This window comes from Rhinolophus ferrumequinum, chromosome 13 (genome assembly GCF_004115265.2).
Source record: "Rhinolophus ferrumequinum isolate MPI-CBG mRhiFer1 chromosome 13, mRhiFer1_v1.p, whole genome shotgun sequence".
NCBI lineage: Eukaryota > Metazoa > Chordata > Mammalia > Chiroptera > Rhinolophidae > Rhinolophus > Rhinolophus ferrumequinum.
Genome location: NC_046296.1, coordinates 18,177,762 through 18,203,906, shown reverse-complemented (window position 1 = coordinate 18,203,906; position 26,145 = coordinate 18,177,762). Strand labels below are relative to the sequence as shown.

The 26,145-nt window shown below is 35.6% G+C and overlaps 1 protein-coding gene across 1 annotated transcript in view; it reads left to right on the top strand.

Annotated features, from left to right (window-relative positions):
- Positions 1–26,145, top strand: part of ALMS1 (ALMS1 centrosome and basal body associated protein) — a 149,455-nt gene that overhangs the window by 108,126 nt on the left and 15,184 nt on the right. Inside the window, exons 17-18 of the mRNA XM_033124877.1 lie at positions 2,365–3,530; positions 25,419–25,539. Coding sequence (XP_032980768.1) covers positions 2,365–3,530; positions 25,419–25,539 — 1,287 coding nt within the window. The remainder of the gene's footprint in view (positions 1–2,364; positions 3,531–25,418; positions 25,540–26,145) is intronic.

Here is a 26,145-nt window from a genome sequence, read left to right as displayed (position 1 = left end):
GTGGTTCCATACAAATTTTAGGATTGTGCTATTTCTGTGAAAAATGCCATTGGGATTGCATTAACTCTGTAGATTGCTTTGAGTAGTACGGACATTTTAACAATATTAATTCTTCCAATCTATAAGCACAAAATATCTTTCCATTTCTTTGTGTCTTCTTCAACTTTTTTCATCAGTGTCTTACAGTTTTCAGTATATAGGTCTTTTACTCCTTTCCTTGGTTAAATTTATAATTTTTGATGCAGTTGTAAATGGGATTGTTTTCTTAATTTCTCTTTCTGATAGTTTGTTGTTAGTGTATAGAAACACAACAGATTTTTGTATATTGATTTTATATTCTGCAACTTTACTGAATTAATTCATAGTTCTAACAGTTTTTTGATAGTCTTGAGGGTTTTCTATATGTAATGTGTCATCTGCGAATAATGACAGTTTGCTTCTTCTGTTTTGATTTAGATGCCTTTTGTTTCTTTTTTTATTCCTAATTGCTCTGGCTGGGACTTGCAGTACTATGTTGAATAGAAGTAGCAAGAATGGGTATCCTTATCTTGTTCCTGATCTTAGAGGAAACATTTCAGTTTTTTACCATTGAGTATGATGTTAGCTGTTGTCATCTATAGCCTTTATTATGTTGAAGTACATTCCCTCTATACTTACTTTATTAAGAGTTTTTATTATGAATGAAGGTTGAGTTTTATCAAATGCTTTTTCTGCATCTGTTGAGATGATCACATGATTTTTGTCTGTCATTTTGTTAATGAGGTGCATCACATTGGTTTGCAAATGTTGAACCATCCTTGTATCTCTGGAATAAATTCTACTTGATCGTGGTGTATGATCTTTTTAATATATTGTTGATATTGGTTTGCTAATAGTTTATTGAGGATTTTTGCATCTCTCTTCATCAGGAATTTTGGCTTGTAATTTTCTCTTCTTGTAGTGTCCTTGTCTGCATATCAGGGTCGTGCTGGCCTTGAAAAAATGAGTTTGGAAGAAGAGTTCCATCCTCTTGTTTTTTGGAAGAATTTGAGAAAGTTTTGTATTAATTCTTCTTTAAATATTTGGTAGAATTCACCAATAAAGCCATCTGGTCCTGGATGTTTTGTTCATTGGGATGTTTGAGAGTCTTTTTAAACTTTAGACATTAAAGCAGATTCCATGTGTCTTACTGTATTCTGGAGAACTTGCTTTAGTGATTCCAAGAGGATTTAGTGAAAACCCTCGTTGCCAATAATCTAAGTATAGGTGAAAAGGTTCCCATAGTTACAAGTTTTACTTTGTTGCATATATAGGTCTTTGTTTCTACCTATGCCTTGGAATTACAAAAAATGTGTATGGATCCTATATTAGTGTTTACAATTAGGGTTTATGATTGTAAGGTGTTATTACATCTAAAAATGCCTGTTTTGACAATGAATAATGACTGTCAAAAAGTGAAGGTGGAAGAAGGTAAATTTTATGTTAAGTATATTTTACCACAGTAAAGAAAAAATGGAGGAAAAATGTAAAGGTGGTTGACAGAAAGGAATTTTCAGAGGCTCTAAGACATATAAAGAGTTTTCTATACACTATAGAATACTATTCGGCGGTAAGAAAAGATGAAATAGGACCATTTGTGACAACATGGATGGATCTTGAGATTATAATGCTAAGCGAAATAAGTCAGACAGAAAAAGCAGAGAACCATGATTTCACTGATATGTGGTATATAAACCAAAAACAACAAAAGAACAAGACAAACAAATGAACAATAAAAACTCATAGACACAGACAATAGTTTAGTGTTACCAGAGGGTAAGGGCGGGGGTGGGAGATGAGGGTAACTGAGATCAAGTATATGGTGATGGAAGGAGAACTGACTCTGGGTAGTGAACACACAATGGGATTTATAGATGATGTAATACAGAATTGTACACCTGAAGTCTATGTAACTTTACTAACAATTGTCACCCCAATAAACTTTAATTTTAAAAAAAAGTTATTCCTTTCTATCCCACTCATTTAATTACTGATGATGAAAATGAAGTCTCATGTTTCTTAGCTGGAAAGAGGGTTAACAATACCTGGCTCTCAGTTTTATCAACACTGGTGGCCAGCTGGTACAGTAAATGTTTGAGACTTAGGGTCAGAATACCTGGATTCTAGGCTGAACTCTGCCACAGACTGGCTGTGTACCCTTGAGAAAGGCCACCAGATACAAGGCATAAATCATTTGCACAGGCAGTGAATTTTCTGAAACTATATATGCTGTTCTTTCCTTCAGTTTTTTGTTCTATATCTAAAGAATTAAGTGTGAATACTTTTACTAAAGACAATGAAAATATTTTGAAAGTCTTTCAAAATCTTTTCTTTTCTCCTTTTCAGAGTCCAGAGGTCATTCACAATTTGAAAATACTACTCATTCTGTGTTCAGGTCAGCCAAGTTTTACTTTCATCATCCAGTGCACCTACCAACTGATCAAGATATTTGCCATGAATCCTCAGGGAGGAGTGTTTTCGTGAGACATTCTTGGAAAGATTTATTTCAGCATCATCCAGACAAACAGAGAGAATACACTTGTCTTCCCTCCCCTCATCAAAATGAGGAAAAGACGAAGACAGATTTTACCAGAATAGGGAGTCTCAGTATCAACGTAAACTTGGAAAACAAAGAAACAATACATCCTACTAAAACTCAGGCTAGAGATAATGCAAAATGTGACAAACCAATGAATGAACCAAAAAAGAATGATAAGGTCCCTCCAGAGCCAACAACTCAGCACACTGCAAGTTTGAATGAACTCTGGAACAAGTATCGGGAGCGACAGAAACAACAGAAACCCCCAGGGTTCAGTGACAGGAAAGAACTGTCCTTGGTGGAACGACTTGATCGTTTGGCTAAACTTCTTCAGAATCCCATCACACATTCTCTTCAGCCCTCAGAAAGTACACATGATGATAGCAGAGGGGAACGAGACGCTAAGGAATGGAGTGGTAGACAGCAACAGCAGAAAAACAAGCTTCATAAAAAGAAGCGGTATAAGAGTTTAGAGAAATGCCATAAAAACATAGGAGATCTCAAAAAAAGCAAGGTGCTTTCTACTCATCAGGCTGGGAGGTCCAATCATATTAAAATTGAACAGGTTAAATTTGATAAATATATTTTGAGAAAACAACCCGGTTTTCATTATATAAACAACACTTCTTCAGATTCTAGACCCTCAGAGGACAGTGAGCTGCTCACAGATACGGCCACCAACATCCTTTCCAGCACCACTTCTGCTGTGGAATCAGATATATTGACCCAAACAGATAGAGAAGTGACTCTGCATGAGAGGAGCAGCTCTATTTCCACCATTGACACCGCCCGATTGATCCGGGCCTTTGGCCATGAAAGAGTTTGTCTGTCACCCCGGCGAATTAACTTATACAGCAGCATCACTGACCATCAGAGGAGATTCATTGAGAAGCGGAGCAAGAACATGAAGAGAGCACTGAACACAGGTTATCCCCAAATGACTTGTGAGCACACCAGAAGGAAGCACATCCAGGTACATGGCTACAAATTTCCTCTGGCACTGTGACTGCCTTTTTCATGGACTTTCTAGTTAAGCTTTGCATACAGGTGGAAAAAAAAAAGCCATTTGCCTTTCTTCACTATAACATTTCTTACCAACTGGAAAAGAGTTAGAAAGTGTAGCACAGTGCTATTGTGAGTTGTCATTCTTTTCATCAACACTTATAAATTACCATTTATTACCAACACTTATAAATTACATCATTTATAAATTACCATTTGGATAAAGGGCTTTGCTACTAAATGCTTCAGAATCTGCAAAGTATACCCCTGGCACAGGGGAGCTTTGAGTTTAGAACTATGTTGCCTGGGTTGTTTTGTTTTTTCATTTATTCCTCTCGGTCTTTCAAGAAATTTTGAGTTGCTTTTAAACACACACTCACACACAAGTAACACAATATGATTTTTTAACAGTAAATAAATTGGAATAAAAGGAAATTCAATGGAAACCAGAGAGGGGTGAGCTACAACATAATTTTTTTTTAATAAATAAGAATTGTGAGTGATAGGAAGATACGTTAAAGCCAAAGGGGAGATAAATATACCTGGTAGATATGGTTGCTAGATGAGAGCCACAAATTTCACTTTATGTTTTCTACCAGTTAGTATTGCTAGAATTTTGCGATCAATTACATTAGTCTGTAATATAAAAACAAACTGAATTTTCAAAAGCATTACTGATATTTGCAGTACTGAGACCTAAGAGAAATTTTACTCATCTGTCCGAGGCCTCAGCAGCGTCCTTACAGTAGGTTCGGTAACATCCTATAAGGCTAATACAGCCTTAGTCGGGAGTTCAGGAAAGACAGATCTCAAGGGGTCAGCAAATCAGACCGTTACTTTAACCCAAAAATAAAATGTAGGGTATCTAGAGAAGTGCTCTCCAAAAGTGATGCATCCAAAATGGTTCAGTGGCGTATAGAAAGAAAAATTTTAGATTTATATTCATTTTTCTCAACCTTTTAAAATTTATAATTTTGTATATGAGTGCAATAGTAAATATAACTTATAAATATCTACTTTGATAATTTATGCTCAAAAATATTTTATCAGTAGGACCACATGATCAAATAACTGAGAGAACACTAGTCTAGAGGAAAGAAGGCACAAGACGTTTTGACAGTTTATGTTAAGTATTATTTCTCATAATTGAGGTTTTGGTAGGTATTAAATGACAGTGATTACATATATAAATAGTACAATATGACTTTTTTTTAAGTAAAAAAGAATTGGGAATGACACAGATTAAGGCTTTTTGTTCTGTAGAGGAGATAGAGGAAAAAGATCCAGGTAGAGGGTTTTTGTGTGTGTGTAGTAAAATACGTACACATAACATAAAGATTATATAATAATTTTAACCATTTTAAGGTGTACAATTTAGTGGCACTGAGCACAGTACAACCACCAGTATTTAGTTCGAGAACTTTTTCATCGCCCCATTGGAAACCTCATACCCATTAAGCGCTCTCTATTCCCCGTTGCCACTAGCCCCTGACAAGCACTTACCTAACTTGCTGTTTATATGAACTTGCCTATTCTGGTTATTTCATATAAATGGAATCATACAATATGTGACCTTTGTGTCAGGCTTCTTATCGCTTTAGCTTAATGTTTTGGGGGTTCATCCATGTCCTAGCTTGTATCAGTACCTCATTGCTTTTGATGGTGAATAATATTCCATTGCATGTATATACTATGTTTTATTTATCCATTCATCCATTCATGGACATCTGGGTTCCTTCCAACTTTTGGCTATTGTGAATAGAGCTGATATGAACAATTTGTGTACAAGTTTTTATTTGAACACCTATAAACAGTTCTTTTGGTTATATACCCAGGAGTGGAAAAACTGAGTCATGTGGTAATTCTATGTTTAGTTTATTGAGGAACTGCCAGACTGTTTTCCACAGTGGCTGCACCATTTTACATTCCACCAGCAATATTTGAGGGTTCCAGTGTCTCCACATTCACCAAGACTTATTTACTTTTTTTTTTTTGGCCATTCTAGTGAGTATGAGTGATGTGGTATCCATACTCATTGTGGTTTTGATTTGCCTTTTTCTTTCCCTAATGACTAATAATGTGTGAAGCATCTTTTCATGTGCTTGTTGGATATTTGTGTATCTTCTTTGGAGAAATGTCTGTTCAAGTCTTCGCCTACTTTTTAATTAAGTTGTCTTTTTGTTTTTGAGTTGTAAGATTTCTTTATATATTCTGGATTGTAGACTATTATCAGATGTATAATTTGCAAATATTTTCTCCCACTCTGGGTTGCTTTGCACTTGATAACTACTGTCGTTTGATGCACAACAGTTTACTTTTGATGAAGTCCCAGTATACCTATTTTTTTTGTTGTTGTTGCTTTTGGTGCCTTATCTAAGAAACCATTGCCAAATCCAAAGTCATAAAGTTTTGTCCCTATATTTTATTTTAAGAATTTTATACTTATAGCTCTTTCATTTGCATCTTTATATTGAGTTACTTTTTGTATATGGTATGAGATAAGGGTCAGACATCATTCTTTTCCACATGGGTATCCAACTGTCCCAGCACTGGTTATTGAAAAGACAGACTGTTCTTTCTTCCTTGAGTGGTCTTGGCACCATTGTCAAAAATCAGTTGACCGTAAATGTGAGGGTTTATTTCTGGGCTCTCAACTCTATTCCTTTGATCTGCATTCATATCTGTACACCATTACTGCATTAATTTGATTACTATAGCTTTGTAGTAAGTTTTAAAATGGTCTTTAATCCATTTTGAGGTAATTTTTGTATATGGTGTAAGGTAAGCCTTTAGCTTTATTCTTTTGCATGTGGATATCTAGTTGTCTCAGCATCATTTGTTGAAAAAAGACTGTCTTTTCCCCATGAAATAGTCTTGGCACCCTTGTCAAAAATCATTGACCATATATGTAAGGGTTTATTTGTACGCTCTCTGTTCTGTTCCATTGTCTATATGTATGTCTTTGTGCCAGGGCCATACTGTTTTGGTTTACTTTATCTTTTGAAATAAAGTTTGAAATCAGGAAGTATAATACCTCCAACTTTTTTCTTTTTCAAGACTACTTTAGCTATTTGGGTTCCCTTGGGATACCATATGATTTTTAGTAAGTTTGTTTTTCCTTTTGATGCATTTTAAGTGTAATTGTTTTCTTCATTTTTGCATTGTTCATTGTTAGTATAGAGTGGCCATTTATTAATATACATTATATCATCTTTGGAGAAATATCTATTCAAGTTCTTTGCTCATTCTTGAATTGGGTTATTTATTTTTAGTCATTGAGTTGTAGGAGTTCTTTATATGTTCTAGATATTAACCCCTTATCAGATACATAATTTGTAAATTTTTTCCCCCAATTAGTGTGTTGCCTTGTCACTCTGTTGTGTTGATTTTATCCTTTGCTGCACAGATGTTTTTAATAATGATGTCCCAATTGTCTGCTTTTGCTTTTATTGCCTGTGCTTTGGTGTCATATCCAAGAAATCATTACCAAGTTCAATGCCATGAAGTTTTGTGTTCTAAGAAATTTTATGGTTTTAGGTGTTAAGGTTAGGTCTTTATTCCATTTCGAGTTAATTTTTGTATATGGCCTAAGGTAAGGCTCCAACTTCATTCTTCTGCATGTGGATATCCAGTATTCCCAGCACCATTTGTTGAAGAGACTGCCCTTTTCTCACTGAGTGGTCTTGCACCTTGTCAGCGGGTCAAAATTCTTTCACCATAAATCATCCAACCATATGCACAAGGGTTTATTTCTGGGCTCTCTATTCTAGTCCATTGGTCTATTTGTCTGTCTTTATGCCAGAACCACAGTGTTATATTACTGTACCATTGTAATATGTTTTGAAAACAGGAAATGTGAGTCCTTCAGCTTTGTTCTTCCTTTCAAAATTGTCTTGGTTCTTCAGGGTTTCTTATCATTTTCAATGATTTCTTACTGTTTCCAATCTTTTTTGTTCATTGCTGTATGATTTTCTTTGAGTTGTTTTTTCTGATAACTTAGCATCCATGTAATCTAATAAGGTGTTTAAGCCACTATTCACTGTCCACCCTCAGATATGAAACAGTATCTATTGACTCCGTCATATGAAAAATAAAGAAACTGGTTCCACTTAATCGTACTTCTCCCCACTCACGCCCCCACACACATACTTCTCCCAGCCTACCAATATTCATTGTATTTTGTGAAGTTCATCTCATTTAGTTATGGTAGTATTACTATTGCATTGACTAGCTTTGTTTTCAAGAATTATAACATTTTCTATGTTGACTAGCTTTGTTTTCAAGAATTATAACATTTTCTATGTTATAAGCAAAATCTCCATTTTATATTAGTTAATGTTTTTAAACATAGGGTCAGTATTTACCATGAGTCTTCTCACATAACTGTTTATGAGTTTGTTAATTTAAATAATTCTATTGTTTGGCTAGATTTTAAAACAATTGTTCAGACATGAACATCTTTTCAGTTCTTAACATTTTTGAGACTATCTATTACCTTTATGTAAGAACAACAACTTGGTTGGGTATAAAATTTTTGGATAATAATCCTTAATTCAAAACTGTTAATTTTGCTCCCTTTTTCTGGGCATCGACATTTAATGTTCCTGTGTCAGAGGCAACCCTGTTTTTTTTTCCCCCCTATGGGTGCCTGGTATTTTATTCCCAAATTATTGTCTGTTTTTCAAAATTTAAATTTGATTACGTCTCAGGGTATGTCTCAGTGTTGGTCAATATCTATTGATTTTTTACTATTGAAATAAAATTCACATGCCATACAGTTTACTCTTTTAAGTATACAGTTTGGTGGCTTTCAGTATAGTCAGAGAAGGTAAAACATGGGCAGGCCCCTGTATCAGTCCTTCACCATGACCATCACCCCTAATTCCAGAACATTTTTGTCACACCAAGAAGAAACCCTGTGCCCATTAACTGTCATTTCCCAGCCTCCCTCGTCGTCCCCTGCAGCTATTATTCTACTTTCTATCTCTATGGATTTACATATTCGGGACATTTCTTATAAATGAATCAGGCAATATGTGCCCTTTTGTGTCTGGCTTCTTTCACTTAACAATATTTTCAAGGTTCATCCATTTTATAGCAGGCTAATACTGGCCGCATAGAATGAATTTGGAAATGATCCTTTTTCTTGTTTTTGAATGATTGGTGTTAATTCTTCTTTAAATGTTTTATAGAATTCACCAGTGAAGCCTGGTCCTGGGCTTTTCTTTTTGTGAAATTTTCTGATTACTAACTTAGTCTCTTTTTCTGTTATAAGTTTGTACAGCATTCTATTTTTGCTTATGTCAATTTTGATAGTTTGTTTTTCTTGGAATTTGTCAGTTTTATCTAGATTATCTAATTTGTTGACATTTGATTGTTCGTAGTATTCCCTTAAAATCGTTTAAAATTAATGTCTAGTTGGTAATAAGGTCCCCTCATTCATTCTTAATTTCAGTGATTTGAGTTTTATCTCTTTGTATGCAGGTAGCAGGGGAGGGGTGGTGGTCCTAACTAAAGATTTGTCAGTTTTGACTGTTCTTTTCAAACAACCAACTTTTGATTTTTTAAAAAATTTTCTCTTTTCTTATTCTCTGACCTATTTATTTTCATTCTAATCTCTTTATTTTCCTTCCTTTTGCTTGCTTTGTGTTTTCTTTTTCTAGTTTTGTCAGGTAGAAGATGAGGTTATAGATTTGAAATTTTTTAATATAGACATTTACACCTAAATTTCCTTTTAAGCTCTGCCTTCACTGCATCCCATATGTTTTGGTGTGTTTTGTCTTCATTTTCATTCATCGCAAAATATTTTCTAATTTTCCTTGTGATTTTTTTTCTTTGACCATTGGTTGTTAAGAGTGTGTCATTTAATTTCCCCGTATGTTTGAATTTCCCAAATTTCTCTATGTTTTTTATTTCCAGTTTCATTTCATTGTGGTCAGAGAACATAGTTGGTATGATTTCAGTCCTCACAAATGAAATGTGACTTCTTTTATGGCCTATCTCTCCTGAAGTGTATTCTATGTCCCCTTGAGAAGACTCTGTATTGTGCTTTTGTTGGTTGAAGTTTCTATCTGTGTTAAGTTTAGTTGATTTATAGTGTTGTTCAAGCCTTCTATTTCCTTATCGGTCTGTCTAGTTGATCTATCCATTTGGAAAATGTCATATTGCAGTTTCTTATTATTGCTATTGAATTGTCTGTTTTCCCCTTCATTTCTGTCAGTTTTGCTTTATGTATTTTGGGTATTTTTTTCTGGTACCAAGTAACTGTATCCCTTGTATATTCAGATTTAGTTTCATTTCAGCAGAAGTTTTCTTTAACTGCCTCCTCGAATGTTTTTTCCTCTCATCTCAAGCTGTTTTCTATCTTCGGAGTGAGGGATGGGGTCAATGCCACTTATTCAAGTATTAGATGTCTGTTGTATGTCTTCCTCTCCTAGCATTCTAATTGTTTTGATTTTCTGTATCTTTTTTCTGCATTTCAGGAGATACTCGATCTGTAATCTCCACTGGCTAAGTTTTCTTTGTTTTCTTAATCAAATTTTTTTATTTTCTATTGCATAAATTAGTTCTGCAGTGATATAATGCTATCATTTTTTTCCTTAGTTTTCTTCTTTAGTGCCTGGCCTTGGTCTCCAACATATAATAGGTATTCATTAATTTTTTGGTGAATTGTTAATTTTGTCAACTGTCTTTTAATCTCCCTCTATTGTCTTAACTTATCTTGGATCTATTTCATTAGATCTATGTTTTTACTAGAGTGAGAATACAAATTATTCATTGACTAAAATGGGTAAACCTTCTTGCAAAATAAATTCTCGTTCCCTTCTTTTTTTCCTCCCTTTCTTCCATTTTAATGTTATAAAATATTTACATAAATTTTTCTCTTTTGTTTTCAGAGTACTCTTTTTCTCTGAACAGTTCTGTGGAAACTATTTGCCCACAAGTAATGTAGGGGAATTCTCTGTGACTGTTTTATTACCTGTTTACAAGATATTGCTTGAATCCCCTTCCCAGGACAAGAACTTAAAGGCTAATTGTGTATGTTATGGCTTGTATTTTATTTCCCCTCAGAGTTGGGAAAGGCAGGGAGATACTAGGTGATTCTAGGACTTTGAACAGCTACAGTCGGTGCCAGTTTTCTCTGCCATTGTTTTAAAATTCATAAACTGATAGCCACCATCCCCTACTGTGGAGATAAGGAAAGCTTGTGGTTCTGTGGGACACGCCCTGGGGGTTTTGTTATTGTACTGCTTTAGGGTCAGCTGATGGAAGCTTTCATGACATTGTCATGTGAGCAGTGATATGGCTGAGGTCTTTTTTTCTAGCAAATCTTAGTAATGCCACTAAGATATTTAGACTTAAGAGATTATTTTCTAGACCTTTTTCTGCCTTCTTCCTGGCCAGAAAGGGAGTATATGATAAATCATTGTATTTTTCCACAGGGAATATGTGTCCAATTGGAACATTTACCTTTCTCCTGGGCCACTTATTACCTCAGCCCCTTTTCTGAGATACTGGTGGGTATTTTGAATTCCATTAACTAGCCTTTAACCCTTCGGTATAATCCTTTGTGTAGGCAGAAGTCTGTGATAGCTTCGTAAGTTTGGTCCCAGTTGTTTCTCTAGATAATGTTTCTGGAATTTTGTGGTATGAGTTGAGACCTTTCCCTAGATTCTGATTATTCTTTTCACTTTTTGTTGCTTTTTGTTTGTGTCTTTCAATTATAGAAGAGATTCAGTAAGCCTGTCTTTTTGCTATTTTCTAAAATCCATTCATCTATTTTCTTCGCGTTTCTCTTTTATATTGGATTTCTTCCTTTTCTATAGGCTTCTTACTCTCAACTAGAACCCTGTTTATGTGTTTTCTCATCACAGACTTGGGGGGACTTACCTGTCAGGATAACTCTGTTGATGCTTCTACCACTTTGTATCTTTCTCTCTTTATCACCAGATATTTTGTCAAAAAAGATATCTATTTCTTTTGAGTATTAAGGTAAAAAGTTAAATAAATATAAAGAGTTCAGATGATATAAAGACCTTGGAAGTCACCCATAATTCTCACCATCCTAAAATAGTCATGATTAACATCTTCATAAATAAGGTTCCAGGTTTATGTTTTATGATTCACACACTTGCTGCTCATGCTGGATCTATTTCATCATGTCCATGTTCTAATGTAGCTAAATACCAGATGAAGAGACCTTAATGATAGAATAAAATGAGAGCTTTATTAATGTTCAATTAAATGTTTACCAGTGTTTCTTACATTTTTATAAAACAGGCTGGTTTCACATCAGTCTTTACAATCACATTCATATATGGAAAGAAACAATGGAAAGAATGAAATCATACTATGTATATTTCTTTGAAGCTCTACACTTAATATATCATAGACATTTTTCTATTCAAATGCAGATTTATGTAGTCATTTTTAATGCCTTTATGGGTATCACCATATAAATATAGTATTTATCTAATTAGTTCCCTAATACAGATAATTTAAACTGTTTTGAATTTTTTTATTATAATCTGCACTTTGATGAGTAACCTTGTTACATCTTTATGAATTTTTCTATTTCCTTGAGGTACATTTCTAAACATGGAATTTCTGGGATACTGTGTATGCACATTGAAAATGTTTAATCCACGCTCTTAAAGTGTCCTCCTGAAATGTTGAATCAATTATGTTTTTACCAGTAATATATAATAATATTTTGGTCAATTTCTGGCAACAGCATTCTTATTAATATTTGCTAATCAGATGGGCCAGAAATAAATATGGTATCTATTCTGATTTCACATTTTTAAAATCACACCCACTGAATTTTTATTCTCTTCAGTGTGTTTATTGACCATTTCTGTTTCTTCTTTTTTGAAATGCCTGTCTTGTCTTTAACATCTAAGATTTCCTTAGATATGCTAATGCTTTTTTGTCCTGACATGTGTCCCCAGGACATTTTTCTTTTAAGTCTTTGTACATTTGAGGGTTATACGAGTCAGTATAAGGGAATAACTGCAGCCGCCTCATGCCTCTTTCCTTCCTTTGATGACACCTTCTCTTGCATTGACTCCCTCTTTCTGTGCCTCCCTCGCTGTATCTATACAGTCTCTCTCCTCAGCCTCTACAGTTCATGCTTCTCTCTCAATATTGTATCTTTTCATTCTGTCTGCTTCTCCATTCCTTCTCTCTGCCTCTGTGCACCCACACTCTGCACTGCACTCCCCCTCACCACCGTGCTGTCTCTTGTCTCACTGTCTCTGCCGTGTGTCTCTTTGTTGTTCTGGTTCTCCTCCGCCCTTTCTTTCATGTTCTTGCTGTGTTTGTCTCTGGTGTGTGTGTGTGTGTATTCTCCTTCCCTCCCCCATCTCTTTTTCTCAGTGTCTGGTTCTGTATTTGGGTTAAAGAAGGGGGATAGTTTGCTACTCTCGGTATCAAAGAAAGAAAATTATAGTTTTTCAGTTTCTTTTAATGGAGAAAAAGCTGGAGATTAATTATTTCTCTGTATTTTTGGCCTCTCATTATTGCCAGTTACCTTCGTTTCCAGCAGTTTGGCAAATGAATAATACAAACTACCAAACAAAGAGACCTCCATGAGAGAATAAAATGAGATCTTTAGTAATATCAAATCAAACGTTTGCTAGTGTTTCCTACATTTTTATAAAACAGGCTGGTTTCCTATCAGACTTCATAGTCATGATCACATATGAAGAGAAACAATAGTCAGAAGCAGTACCTTGGAATGAATTTTATGATCTATTAAGAGATAAAGAGCAAGGTATAAAGCTATATTTATATTATCATCCCAAGTATAATATATACATGTATTTATGTATGACTGAAACAAAATGAAATATTCACAGATTACTTAAAATTATGGGATTATAATTTTTTCTTTATAATTTTCTATGTTTTTTTTTTAACAAGAAGCATGTGTTTTCTAGTAAGAAATCATAGAAGTTATTTTTGTTTAACATTAATAAAAATGTGAGGTAAGCCAGACTGATCAAACAAACACAAAATGTTAGTTATAAGCTGGAAAGAAAATTCTCAAGCTTTTTCATTGCTTTTTAGTTTCTGCCTAAAAGGCCTATTTGAACCTCATAAATACCTGTTTGAACCTTTTAGAAGCAGAGTAAAAGAATAGGATCAGAGAAGTATTATACAGTTTCTATGCAAAGATAAAGAAAAATTTTAACTGCAGGTGCCAAAGGTTGAGTTAAATGTGCTCCTAAGTTCATAGTCTTTCTTTTCAAAATTTTATCCCATACCCCAGATTCATTCCTGTCCTCCCATAGGCAACTAGTCTTGTTCTATAAATATATTTTGGCTTTCAAGAGTTCTTACAAAAATGTGCATTTTGTATGTGTGCATGTATTTTCAATTTATATAAAAAGGTATATCATGCTTTTTCTTATTTTCACTAATCATTGTATTTTTAAGATCCATCTACATTGCTATAAGTACATCTAATCCAGGTTTCTAATGGCATAATACTCCATTGAGTGTATGAGTGTATCTGCCAGTTTACCGTCCACTTTCCCTGTAATGGACAGCCAGGTTGCTGTCAACTCCCAGCACCACAAAACACCACACTAATGGACCTGTGTGAGACGATCTTTGGCATATGTATCCAGAAGTGGAGTTCTTGGATCACAAGCCATATGTGTGCTTAATTTCCTACATTAGTACCAAATTGCTTTCCAGTCTATATTCCTACATACAGTGTGTGAAAATTCCTATATTGCCATATCTCTGCCAATAATTTCTACTTTTGTTGGGAGATTAGAAATACAACTTTCTATACCATGGAAAGGTAGGGTTTTTTGTGGGTTTGTTTGTTTTTTTATTTAATGTTACTTGTCTTGAGAATCTACCCTACTCCTACTCTGTAATTTTCAAGAGAGGAAAGAGTCTTTTAGAGACTTCCAAAATGACTGCTGTGCTTTCAACCAGAATACATTCATTTATTTGTTCATTCATCCAGACGTAATTATAATATAGAATGTGACAACAGTATCAGAGTGGGATACTTTAATTGCTTTTCTCAGATTTTGACATATAACAGATAAAAGATGGAAGATTTATTTTTCTAGCAATATTAATAAGCTTGATTTGACATATCTGTATAAAATTTCATTCCCAAAATAGTATACACAGTTGTTCTAAATGCCCACAGAATATTTACAAAAATTAATTGTACATTTAGGCAAAATGTTGATAATCCTAAAAGTAGAAGATTTATAACTAAGCTCTTATTCTCTAACCACAATACAGTAAAGTTGAAATTGAACTATATATTTTCTTGTCATTAAACAGGTAAAAATTTAAAAGCATCATTTAAACTTCTGGGTTATAGAAGAACTGAAAATTGAAATTATAGACTTTTTTCATTAAAGACATAAAACCACATATCCAAAACTTATGAGATGTGATTAAATCTATATTTAAAGGGAAACGTATAATCTTAAATGACATTTTAGTTGTACAAGCTCAATTAGGAAATAATTGAAATAAGCATACTAGTCTGGAAAAAGACTAACAAAATAAGCAAAGAAAACAAGAAGTAATTAATAAAATGGAAAATATATATATTAATAAATCAGTCTCCAAAATTGATCAATATAATCAATATTCGATTCTTTGAAAGAAAATAATAGACCAAAACTCTGGTTATTCTGACCATGGTAAAAAGGATATCAACATTAGTGATATGGAAGGGTATAACCACAGACAAAGAGGTAATTTTCTGTGTGCAGCTTTAGACTGAGATATCTTAAAATCTAAATTAGATGGATGATTTTCCAGGAAAATATAAATTAGGAAAATTGAGCAAGAAGTTTTAAAGCCTAAGTAGATCACAACAATAGAAATTGAAAAACCGTCAATAATCTGTAGCTCCCTACCCCTGACAATGTGTCCTCCAGAAATTTTTTACAAATATATGTTCACACCAAAAAGTATAAGAGTATTTCTTCATTCCCTTGCCAGCTATGGGTAGTATCAGTCTTTTTCATATTTGCTAATCTGATGTGTGAAAAAACTCATTGCTTTAAATTGTATTTTTTTTAATATTAGTTCTCAGAGATTGCCATTTACATTTCTTACTTTGAGAATTATCATTTTTACCCTTTGTCCATTTTTCTCTGAAGATTTTTTTCCCTATTCTTAAGACGATTATATTGTATTAATAATGTAATACAGGCATATCTCAGGGAGATTGCAGGTTTGGTTCCAGACCACCGCAATAAAGCAAATATCCTAATAAAGCAAGTCACATGAATTTTTTGGTTTCTCAGTGAATATAAAAGTTATGTTTATACTGTAGTCTACTAAGTGTGCCATGGCATTATGTCTATGAAGACAATGTACATACCTTAATTTAAAAATACTTTATTGCTAAAAAATGCTAACCATCACCTGAGCCTCAGTGAGTTATCTTTTTGCTGGTGGAGCGTCTTGCCTCGATGGTGCTGGCTGTTGACTGATAGGGTAATGGTTGCTGGCAGTTGGGGTGGCTGTGGCAATTTCTTTCTCTTTTTTTTTTTTTAAACTTATTTATGTGTGTTTTTCCAGGACCCATCAGCACCAAGTCAAGTGGTTGTCTCAATCTAGTTGTGGAGGGCACAGCTCACAGTGGCCCATGTGGGGATCAAACCGGCAGCCTTGTTGTTAAGAGCACCGCGCTCTAACCAACTGAGCTAACCGGTCACCCCTGCAATTTCTTAAAATAAGACAACAGTTAAGTTTGCCACATCTATTGACTCTTCCTTTCACAAATGATTTCTCTGTAGTGTGCGTTACTGTTTGATAGCATGTTACGCACAGTAGAACTTTTTTCAGATTTGGAGTCAGTCCTCATAAACCCTGCTTCTGCTTTATCAATGAAGTTTATGTAATATTTTAAATCCTTTGTTGTCATTTCAACAGTCTTCACCAGTAGCAGATTCCACCTCAAAAAACCACTTTCATTGCTCATCCATAAGAAGCAACTCTTCATTTATTAAAGTTTTATCATAGATTGCAGCAATTCATTTATATCTTCAGGCTCTAGCTCTAATTCTAGTTCTCTTGCTATTTCCACCACATCTGCAGTTACTTCCTCCATTGAAGTCTTGAACCCCGAAGTCATTCATGAGAGTTAGAATCAACTTCTTCCAAACTATTAATGTTGATATTTTGACTTCTTCCCATGAATCACAAATATTCTTTTGATGGCATCTAGAATGATGAATTCTTTCCAGAAGGTTTTGCTTTGCCCGGATCCATCAGATGAATCAGTATGTGTGGTAGCTATAGCCTTACAAAATGTTATTTCTTAAATAATAAGACGTGAAAGTCGAAATCCCTCCTGATCCATGGGCTGCAGAGTGGATGTTGTGATAGCAGGCATGAAAACATTAATCTTGTGCATCTCCATCAGAGCTCCTAGATGACCAGGTGCATTGTCAGTGAGCAATAATATTTTAAAAGGAATCTTATTTTCTGAGCAGTACGTTTCAACAGTGGGCTTAAAAAATATTTAGTAAACCATGTTGTAAACAGATGTGCTGTCATCCAGACTTTGTTCCATTTATAGAGCACAGGCACAGTAGATTTAGCATAATTCTTAAGGGCCCTAGGATTTTCAGAGCGGTAAATGAGCGCTGACTTCAACTAAAAATCACCAGCTGCACTAGCTCCTAACAAGAGTCAGCCCGCCCTTGGAAGCTTTGAAACCAGGTATTGACCTCTCTAGCTGTGGAAGATCTAGGTGGTATAGTCTTCCAATATAATGCTCTGGTCTATATTGAAAATCTGTTGTTCAGCATAACCACCATTCATTATAGCGAGATCTTCAGGATGACTTGCTGCAGCTTCCACAGCAGCACTTGCTGCTCCCCTGCACTTTTACCTTATGGAGGTGGCTTCTTTCATGAAACCTCATGAACCAACCTCTGCTAATTCCAAACTTTTCTTCAACTTCCTCACCTCTCTCTGCCTTCGTAGAATATAATAGAGTTAGGGCCTTGCTCTGGATTAGGTTTTTGGCTTAAGGGAATGTCGTAGCTGGTTTGATCTTCTGTCCAGACCACGAAAACCTTTTCCGTATCAGCAGTAAGGTTATATCGCTTTCTTATCATTCGTGTATTCACAAAAGTAGTGCTTATAATTTCCTTCAAGAACTTTTCCTTTGCATTCACAATTTGACTGGCTCAAGAGACCTAGCTTTCAGCCTATCTCATCTTTTGACATGGCTTCCTCACTAAGCTTAATCATTTCTAGCTTTTGGTTTAAAGTAAGAGACCTGCAACTCTTTCACTTGAATACTAAGAAGCAATTGTAGGGTTGTTATTCGGCCTAATTTCAATGTTGTTGTGTATTAGGACTAGGGAGGCCCAAGGACAGGGCGAGAGCTGGGGGGAACTGCTCGTCAGTGACGCGGTCAGAATATACACAAAACGTATTGCTTGTCATCTTTTATGAGTGAGGTTTGTGACACCCCCAAAACAACAGTAACATCAGAGATAACTCATAAAAGAGCACCATAACAAGCATAATAATAATGGAAAAGTTTGACATAGTGCAAGAATAACCAAAATGTTACACAGACACAAAGTGAACAAATGCTGCTGGAAAAATGGCGCTGATAGACTTCCTTGACTCAGGGTTGCCACAAACCTTCAATTTGTAAAAAATGCAATATCTGCAAAGTTCAAGAAAGCAAAGCACAATAAAACAAGGTATGCCTGTAGTACTCTTACTACTCAACTCCTTTGTTTCTCTATTCCATGCTAAGGATCTTCTCAACCTCAAGATTACATTTTTTTTCCTCCTAGTTTTCTTTTAATACGTTTTTTAGGGTAGGTGCAATGCACTTAAACCCTTAATCCACATGGAATTTTGTGTATGTAGCTGTGATTTTATTTTCAGATGTTTAGCTAATTGTCAGTAGAGGTGATAAAGTGATATTCCTAAATCATTAGAAAAATCTAATATTTGTTAAGCTGGACTTTAATCAGTTGAACTTGGTAATTAACAGTCATGGTTCTTTTGAGATTTCTAACCAAAAAAACTGAAATAATATGTGAACACCTTATCAGAATGGAAAGATCTGAAGAGGAAACTAATTCTGACCAAAATATGAAGGAGTTTCGTATATTAAACTTGAAGTTGGATCAGAACATCCAAGTGAAAATATCTAACAAACATAGATAGGTCTGACTTCATGAGTGAGAAATAAAGATTTTAGAGTCATCATGTAAAGGTGATCATAATCCTTATAAATACTAAAGCCAAGAGGAAAGATATTTGAGAATGCAGAGAAAGAAAAAAGAGAGGGGGGCCCGCTTCCAGACCATGATGTTTTCAAACGTGATAGAAAATCCTTTGGAACCCATGTCATCTCCCACCCTCTACAGGATTTTCATAATCATTTGTTAACCTCTGGTTTTTCCCATCTATTAATTGAGGACGTTGGCTCTTCATTTTCTTTCTAACCAAGTCCTGCCATTATCTGGGACACTTGACTATCTTGTTAGAGTTTCTTGACCTCAGTTCCCATTTTAACATCCAGTCTTTTGACCATACTTTGAATTTTGGAATCATCTAGAATCATTCCATCTCTGTAATCTTTACTAATTCATAACAAAAGAAATTTTCTGAGCTGCTATTATTATGCAGGCACAATGCACTTTTAATTTTCTGGGAGGATTCTTCATTGTTATTATCTACCATACTTGCAGAAATAAGTGACCAGTTCAGATTGTCTAAAGGTGAGTAATAAGACAGTTATCACCTGAGTTCCTGTTTTTGTAAGCTTTGCTTTTGTCTTTAGGAGTTAAAATATTATTTATTGGACAGACAGGTGATTGTGTCACCCTTTCCTGGTTAGTAAGTTTTATTACTGAAACTACAGTTGCCAGTTTGATCTACACATAACTAAAAACTTTTCACAAGAAAAGAATGTCTTTGATGCCACAGTCTGTCTTTCTAATTTTGACTGTCCTATCAATGTGTGTCTCTGGTCCTAAACTTGAGTGACTATAAATGAGTTAGCATAAACCCATTCCTCTGGGAAAACTGAAAAGCATCTCCCCGCAGGCACCTGGCTGCCAGGTCAGCAATAGCAATCTCGACGTGAAGAATAGCCATATAGGGTCACTTAAGAAAACGTGCCCTTTCTCCTGTATTGGATATGTTTTCCTATTCCCACCTAAAAGTAAATTTTCAATTGAAAAGCTTTTTTTTTCTGGGTCTATCTGATGGTGTCTCTAATCAATAAATATGGGAATAAGTCTCACCTAGATTTTAGTTAAACTAAAAAAGTGGTAAAAAAAGCCAGAAGCGTCTCTGAGATTGTGGTAGTTACTATCTTTTCCCAGTGTGGAATAAGGCATCAGCAGGTGAGTTTGCTCTCATAAATATAGAAATTAAAGCAGAAGCAGCCAGCCAGCATGCACCTCCTTCCAAGACACTCTACAACAGAAAGCTTAAACCATGGTAACTGATAATGTCAGTTGACGTGTAGTCCCTTAAATCTTTATGTGTAAGCCCCATTGCAGAGAACTGAGTGGGCTGATACACACCAAGGCCCTGAAGGATGATGAGATCGTTAGAAGAGATGCCTGAGTCTCTCCCATGGACCAAGGGCAGTGGACTTTGTGGTTTACCAACAGCATCTAAATGAGTTCAGCAAACATGAGGTCCTGTCCCGTGCTCGGTTCTCAGCACAAATGGTCAGACACAGTGCAGGCCTGTGCATTGTGATTATTGGGAATCTGGGGAGGTCAACATGGCAGGATTGCATGATGCTGACGGTGCACTTGGCTCTAGCCATAGAGTGTGTTTAGTGTTTTATCATACCTACAACATCCAGTACCCACAGTTTTGTTAGGACTGTTTATTCTTTATTATGTGAAAGTGACATTGTTGATCACCCTCCATAGTGCTGGTATCCCTGACGCCAGGAGATGCAGGACCACAGAGCATGAGAAGCTTTTTCCTCCAAATAAGGCTTCGTAATCTACATATGTTTCAGTTTGCATACATGAATAGATACATTTTTACAGCTTTCTTAAGATCTTTCACGTACCATAAAATTCACCTATTTATATAGTTTAGTGAGTTCTAGTATAGGCACTGAGTTGTGCAACCATCATCCCTAACTAATTTTAAAACTTTCAACACCCCCAAAAAGCACCCTATACACATTAGCAGTCAATCCTCATTTCCCCCAACCTCCTGCCCCTGCCCCTGTCCCCGCCCGTGGTTACTAATCTGCTTTCTGTCTATAGATTTTTTAATTCTGGGTATTTCATGGAAATGGAATCATACATTATGTGATCCTTTATGACTGGCTTCTTTCACATAATGTTTTCAAGGTTCATTGTAACGTATTCATTCTTTTTTATGACCAAATAATATTTTTCCATTGTATAAATATATCATATTTTATTTATTCAACCACTAGTTCATGGAAATTGGATTTCTTCCACTTTTTGGCTATTATTAACAAAGCTGCTGTGAATATTCATGTACAAGTTTTTGTGTGGACATATGTTTTCATTTCTTTTGTGCATATACCTAGAAGTGGATATATGCTGGATCATATATAACTATGTTTAACCATTTGAGAAATTACTAGACCGTTATCCAAAGTATTGTCACCATTTTGTATTCCCACAGCAATGTATGAGGGTTCCAGTCTCTCCACATACTTGAAAACACTTGTATGTCCTTTTTATTTTCACCATTCTAAATGGCTCACTAAATATATTTTGTTGAGAGGGAATTTATTTTTAGACTATTTTCTATTTTTAAATATTTACCTTTTTCTAGGTAGGAATTAATCAGAGAGAGAGACTAGAACTAGAAATGAAAACGCACACACCAAGGCTCCTCCCTTAATCAGATATATAGTGTGTGTTCACACCAGTGGGGCACTCCCTTACTGGGTGTGTACTCTGGAAGTGCAGGACCTTCGCAGACTCGGCCTTGGAAAGGACCATCAACACTTGCGCTGCTCCTATACCAGAGGGTGTTCCAGCCTTTGCTTCAACAGTTCCACCACTCCCTGCTCATGGCAGCCCATGCCATTTGTCTAAGACATCAGTTACCAAAGATTGTGTCTTACAAAGATCCAAAATCTGCCAGCATTTGATTTCCTGGCTCTGTGTCCCAGTTCTGCTCTCTGAAGGCCCAGAAAATAGGTCTGATCTTCTACAATTTGGATCTCCACTTCCTTCCCTTAAGTGTTTTTTTCTTTCAGGTCTTCACTCTTTGAACCATTCCTCTCGGGTCATGCTTTCTACTCCCCTCTCTTTCTTGGGTCCTTTAAGTTTGTCAACATCCTGTTTTTAAACCTGTCTCTCTAAACTCAGCCTGCTGTACTTCAAATGGTGAGAGCATGTTGACAGCAGATGTATCATGTTCCTTCCTGTGGCTAGAACATGTTTCCATGGCCTGACATGTCTTATTCCTGTGTAACTCACCAGAGCCATTAGACCTTTATTGCCACACTCTTAAGTTTCGTTTTGTTTATTCTCACTTCTTAAACACTTGGTATCACATGGCACAAAATTAAAAATGTATAAAAGCATTTGATAAAGAGTGTTCTTCCCACTCCTGTTCCCCCAGGTACCCAGATCTCCTTTCCAGAGTCACTCATGTATAACTTTACAGAGATTTAACAGCTTTATTGAAGTTTAAATTACATAACTTAAAATTCATCCATTTCAAGTGTACAATTATTTTTAGTAAATTTACAGAGTTGTGCAATCATTACCGTAATCCAGTTTTAGAACATTTCTGTCATCCCAAAAAAGTCCCTTGTACCTATTTACAATCAATCTGCATGACAGCCTCAGATAACCTCTAACCTGCCTTCTGCCTTTTCTGGACATTTCATATAAATATAATCATAATAGGTAGTCTCTGGTATCTGTCTTCTCTGGCTTAGCGTGATATTTTCAAGGTTCCTCCATGTTGTAGCATGCATCAGTAGTTCCTTTTGATGAGCGATTAGTATTCCATTGTATGGCTATACCACGTTTTCTTTATCCAATTACCAGTTGACATTTGGATTGTTTAATCTTTTGGATAATATAATGTGCTATGAACACTTGTGTAAATATTTTTCTGTGGACATGTTTTCATTTATTTGGAGTCTATACCTACCACTGGAATTGCTGGGTAATATGTTAAGTTTATATTTAACTTTTTAAGGAAATTCCGAAATGTTTTCCAAAGTGCCTGTCCCATTTTCCATTCCCACTAACAATATGTGAAGGTCCAATTTCTCCGCGTCCTTGTCAACATTAGTATTCTCCATCTTTTTTATGATAGATACCCTAGTAGGTACGAAGTAATATCTCATTGAGATTTTAATTTGCATTTGCCTAATGACTGATGATGTTGAACATCTTTTCATGTGCTTATTGGCCACTCATATCTCTTTGGTGAAATGTCTATTCAAATCTTACCCATTTTTAAATTACATATGTGGAATAGCTCACTATTTATTTAGATCTTTAATTTCTCCCATCAATGTTTTGTAGTTTTCAGAGTGCAAGCCTTGCACTTCTATTAAATTTATTCTTAAATATTTTATTTGATGATATTATGAATGGACTTGTTTCCTGAATTTTATTTCAGATTGCTCATTGCTACAATGTAGAAACACAATCGATTTTTTATCTTATTGATCTTATATTCTGCAAGCTGACTAAACTTATTAGTTCTAGTACCTCTTTATGGATGCCTTCATATTTTCTACAGGTAGGATCATGTCATCTGCAAATAAAAAGTTTTACTTCTCCCTTTCCAATCTGAGTTCTTTTCTTTCACAGGTATTTTATATGTTAAGAAGCAAATACCTGCATATGTTTTCTACCCCATTTCACAAAAATGGCAGCATATTTGCTTTTTGTACTTCACAACCTATCTTGAAAATCAGCCCATTTCAGTACCTGTAGTGCTTTTCCCTTCCTCCTCGCCCCTGTTTTCTTTTTTAACAGCTGCAGAAGTGTAGTGTATTGCTGGTCAGTCACATCTTCTTCACCACCCTTTCTGTACTCATACATTTTTATTTTTTTCAACAATATTAAACTCATAGTTTCATATTAACTTTTTTACTGTTCATAGTCTAAATCATTTGTTCTTTCTAACACTTCTGTAATTTCAGAAATGTTGGTATTCCCTTTTCTAGATGGGGAAAGTAGCATAGAGAGGTTATGGCTTGCTCAAGTAGAGAGAGAAAGTAAAGATCTGAGGAAGCTCCGAGACTGGCTTAGGTCTCAGACTCCAGACCCAGAGCTTTTTCTACTGCATCAAAGTTGCTGCCATTCCTGCCACCTAATGTGTGGGACTTTACAATTACCCTTTGTTTGACCTGGCCCATCATTTCTGTTATTATTGGGGACTCTGACAGCCATTTAGGCCCTCCCAGATGTATGTTAAGAAGGAATAGCCAGAGCAAACCAAGTGATTGGCACGCAGTAGGCGCTTAGTAAATATTGGTTGTTGAATGCGAGCTGCCACGCACAGTAAAGGCCTCTCACTGTGTTGACAGTAAATTTAGGTAAGAGTGTTTCAGCCAGTTACGGTTCTACCAACTTACGTTAACAATCAACCCATCTAACTCCATGTTGCCCTCAAAGATGTCATGAGAAGTTGGTCATTTTATTAAAATCTAGTACTCTACTCCACATTTGGTTTGCTGGTTAGTGACCATATCTATTAGGAAAAACAAGCTAGCCTGCCAGGGCTTGTTCTACCTCCTCACTGAGTCCTGGCTGAAATTTGCTAGTCTGTTATTTGACCCCCAAGTGTTTCAAATGATCAGATTGGTGACCCATTCTAGAAATTTTCAGGTTATCAAAGTGAAACCCGCCAGTTTGCAATGTTTATCTTTTTGAAAATTAAAACATTTCCTGTCCCCAGACATCTAACATAGCTCCTCTCTTCGAGGATTCTGTTGCAGTTTCCCAGAGGCCCCAGAATATAGTTTGCCTAGTTCAGGGGGGCGGATACTCTCAGTTCCCTTTCCTGACTAGGGCTTCCATTCACCTCAACCAAACTTGCTTAAGGAGGTGAGCGCCTGGCATTTATTCAAAATGCAGATGCCCCAGGAGGTTCCATTCCAGGTCAGGCCCCTCCCCTAGAAGACTGTCAAGATGCACAAGTTTAAGAAATTCTGTTTTATACTGGATTTGTTCAACTAGATTTTGTTAATATTTTTGTCCTCCACTAATATTCCAGCATCAAGTTCAATTCATGAACTTCCCATTCATTACTCTACTTACTCTGAACTTCCCTAAAAAGGCCTTTTAGGCTCTTTAATGGGTTTTGCAATACTCCACTCATTCAGGACTTCTCATGGGCCTTTCAGCGCTTTGGCATTTATCCTGTGTAAGTACCAGAGTCTGATCTTATCAGGAACCACTCTGCAGCTCGTCCCTCTCTTTAATTAGCCCCAGCCCTCTCGCTCTCATCAAAATTTTATGCGGGTGTCGTCAGAATTTCATTCTGAAAACCCACCAGGCTAATTTTTGGTTAGCATCCTCTTCAGAGCTTTTTCAAGTCCTAGGAATATACCCAGGTTGTTTTTGTTTGTTTGGTTGCTTTTTATTTGTTTGTTTGTTTTTGGTCTTACCTTCTGGAGATAGTTCAGGCCCTTAACCGACTACAGCAGCGTTCTCCTTCCTATCACAAATTATGTGGCACCATGTTCACCTTGTCACAAGCTTCCTGGAAACTGTATCTCAATAATTTGAAGTGGATTAGAAAGGGCTCTTCTTGGTCACTTCATATGTTTCCTTATCCTGTGTATAATTGTGCATTGACTGCAGGTAATGATAACAGGGTCTCTTGTGTTTTCTAGGTGGCAAACCATGTGATTTCCTCTGACTCTATTTCATCTTCTACCAGTAGTTTCTGGAGCTCGAGCTCTACCCTTTACAACAACCAGAATGTACATATGTTAAACAAGGGCGTGCAAGCAGGTAAATTACTTGAATTTAAACCTTTCCATTGAAATAGAAGTAGCTCTTAAGCATGATAAGATACTCAACCTCACTCATAATAAACAAAGATTAAAAGTATACTCAAATGCCATTTTTCACCTATCAGATTGGCAAAAAAAATCTAAGTTTAATAGCAAGTTTGTGGGCAAGAATGTAAGAAAATAGGTACTACATATATATAAGATTACCTATTGGGAGTATACCATCTAGTAGGACTATAAGTACCTATCTAGTATGAGTGTAAATTGGAAGTACAACCCAGAGGACTGGCAATTTAACAGTTTCTATCAAAATTACTTTCACCCAGCACTTTTACTTTTGGAATTTATTTAGGTTAAATAAATTATTGTATATCCATATAATGAAATCCTACATAGAATGATGAAGCTCTGTCTCTCTATTGATATGGCAAGATCTCCAAGATATATAATTAGAAAGAAAAAGCAAGGTCCAAAACACTGTGCAACATGTATTTAAAAAATAAAGGAAGGAAAGACATTGCTTGAATGTGTGCAAAAAAATTCTCTGGAATCATGGGGTTATAAATTGAGTGAATGGAGAACAAGAGTGGGAAGCTTTCCATTT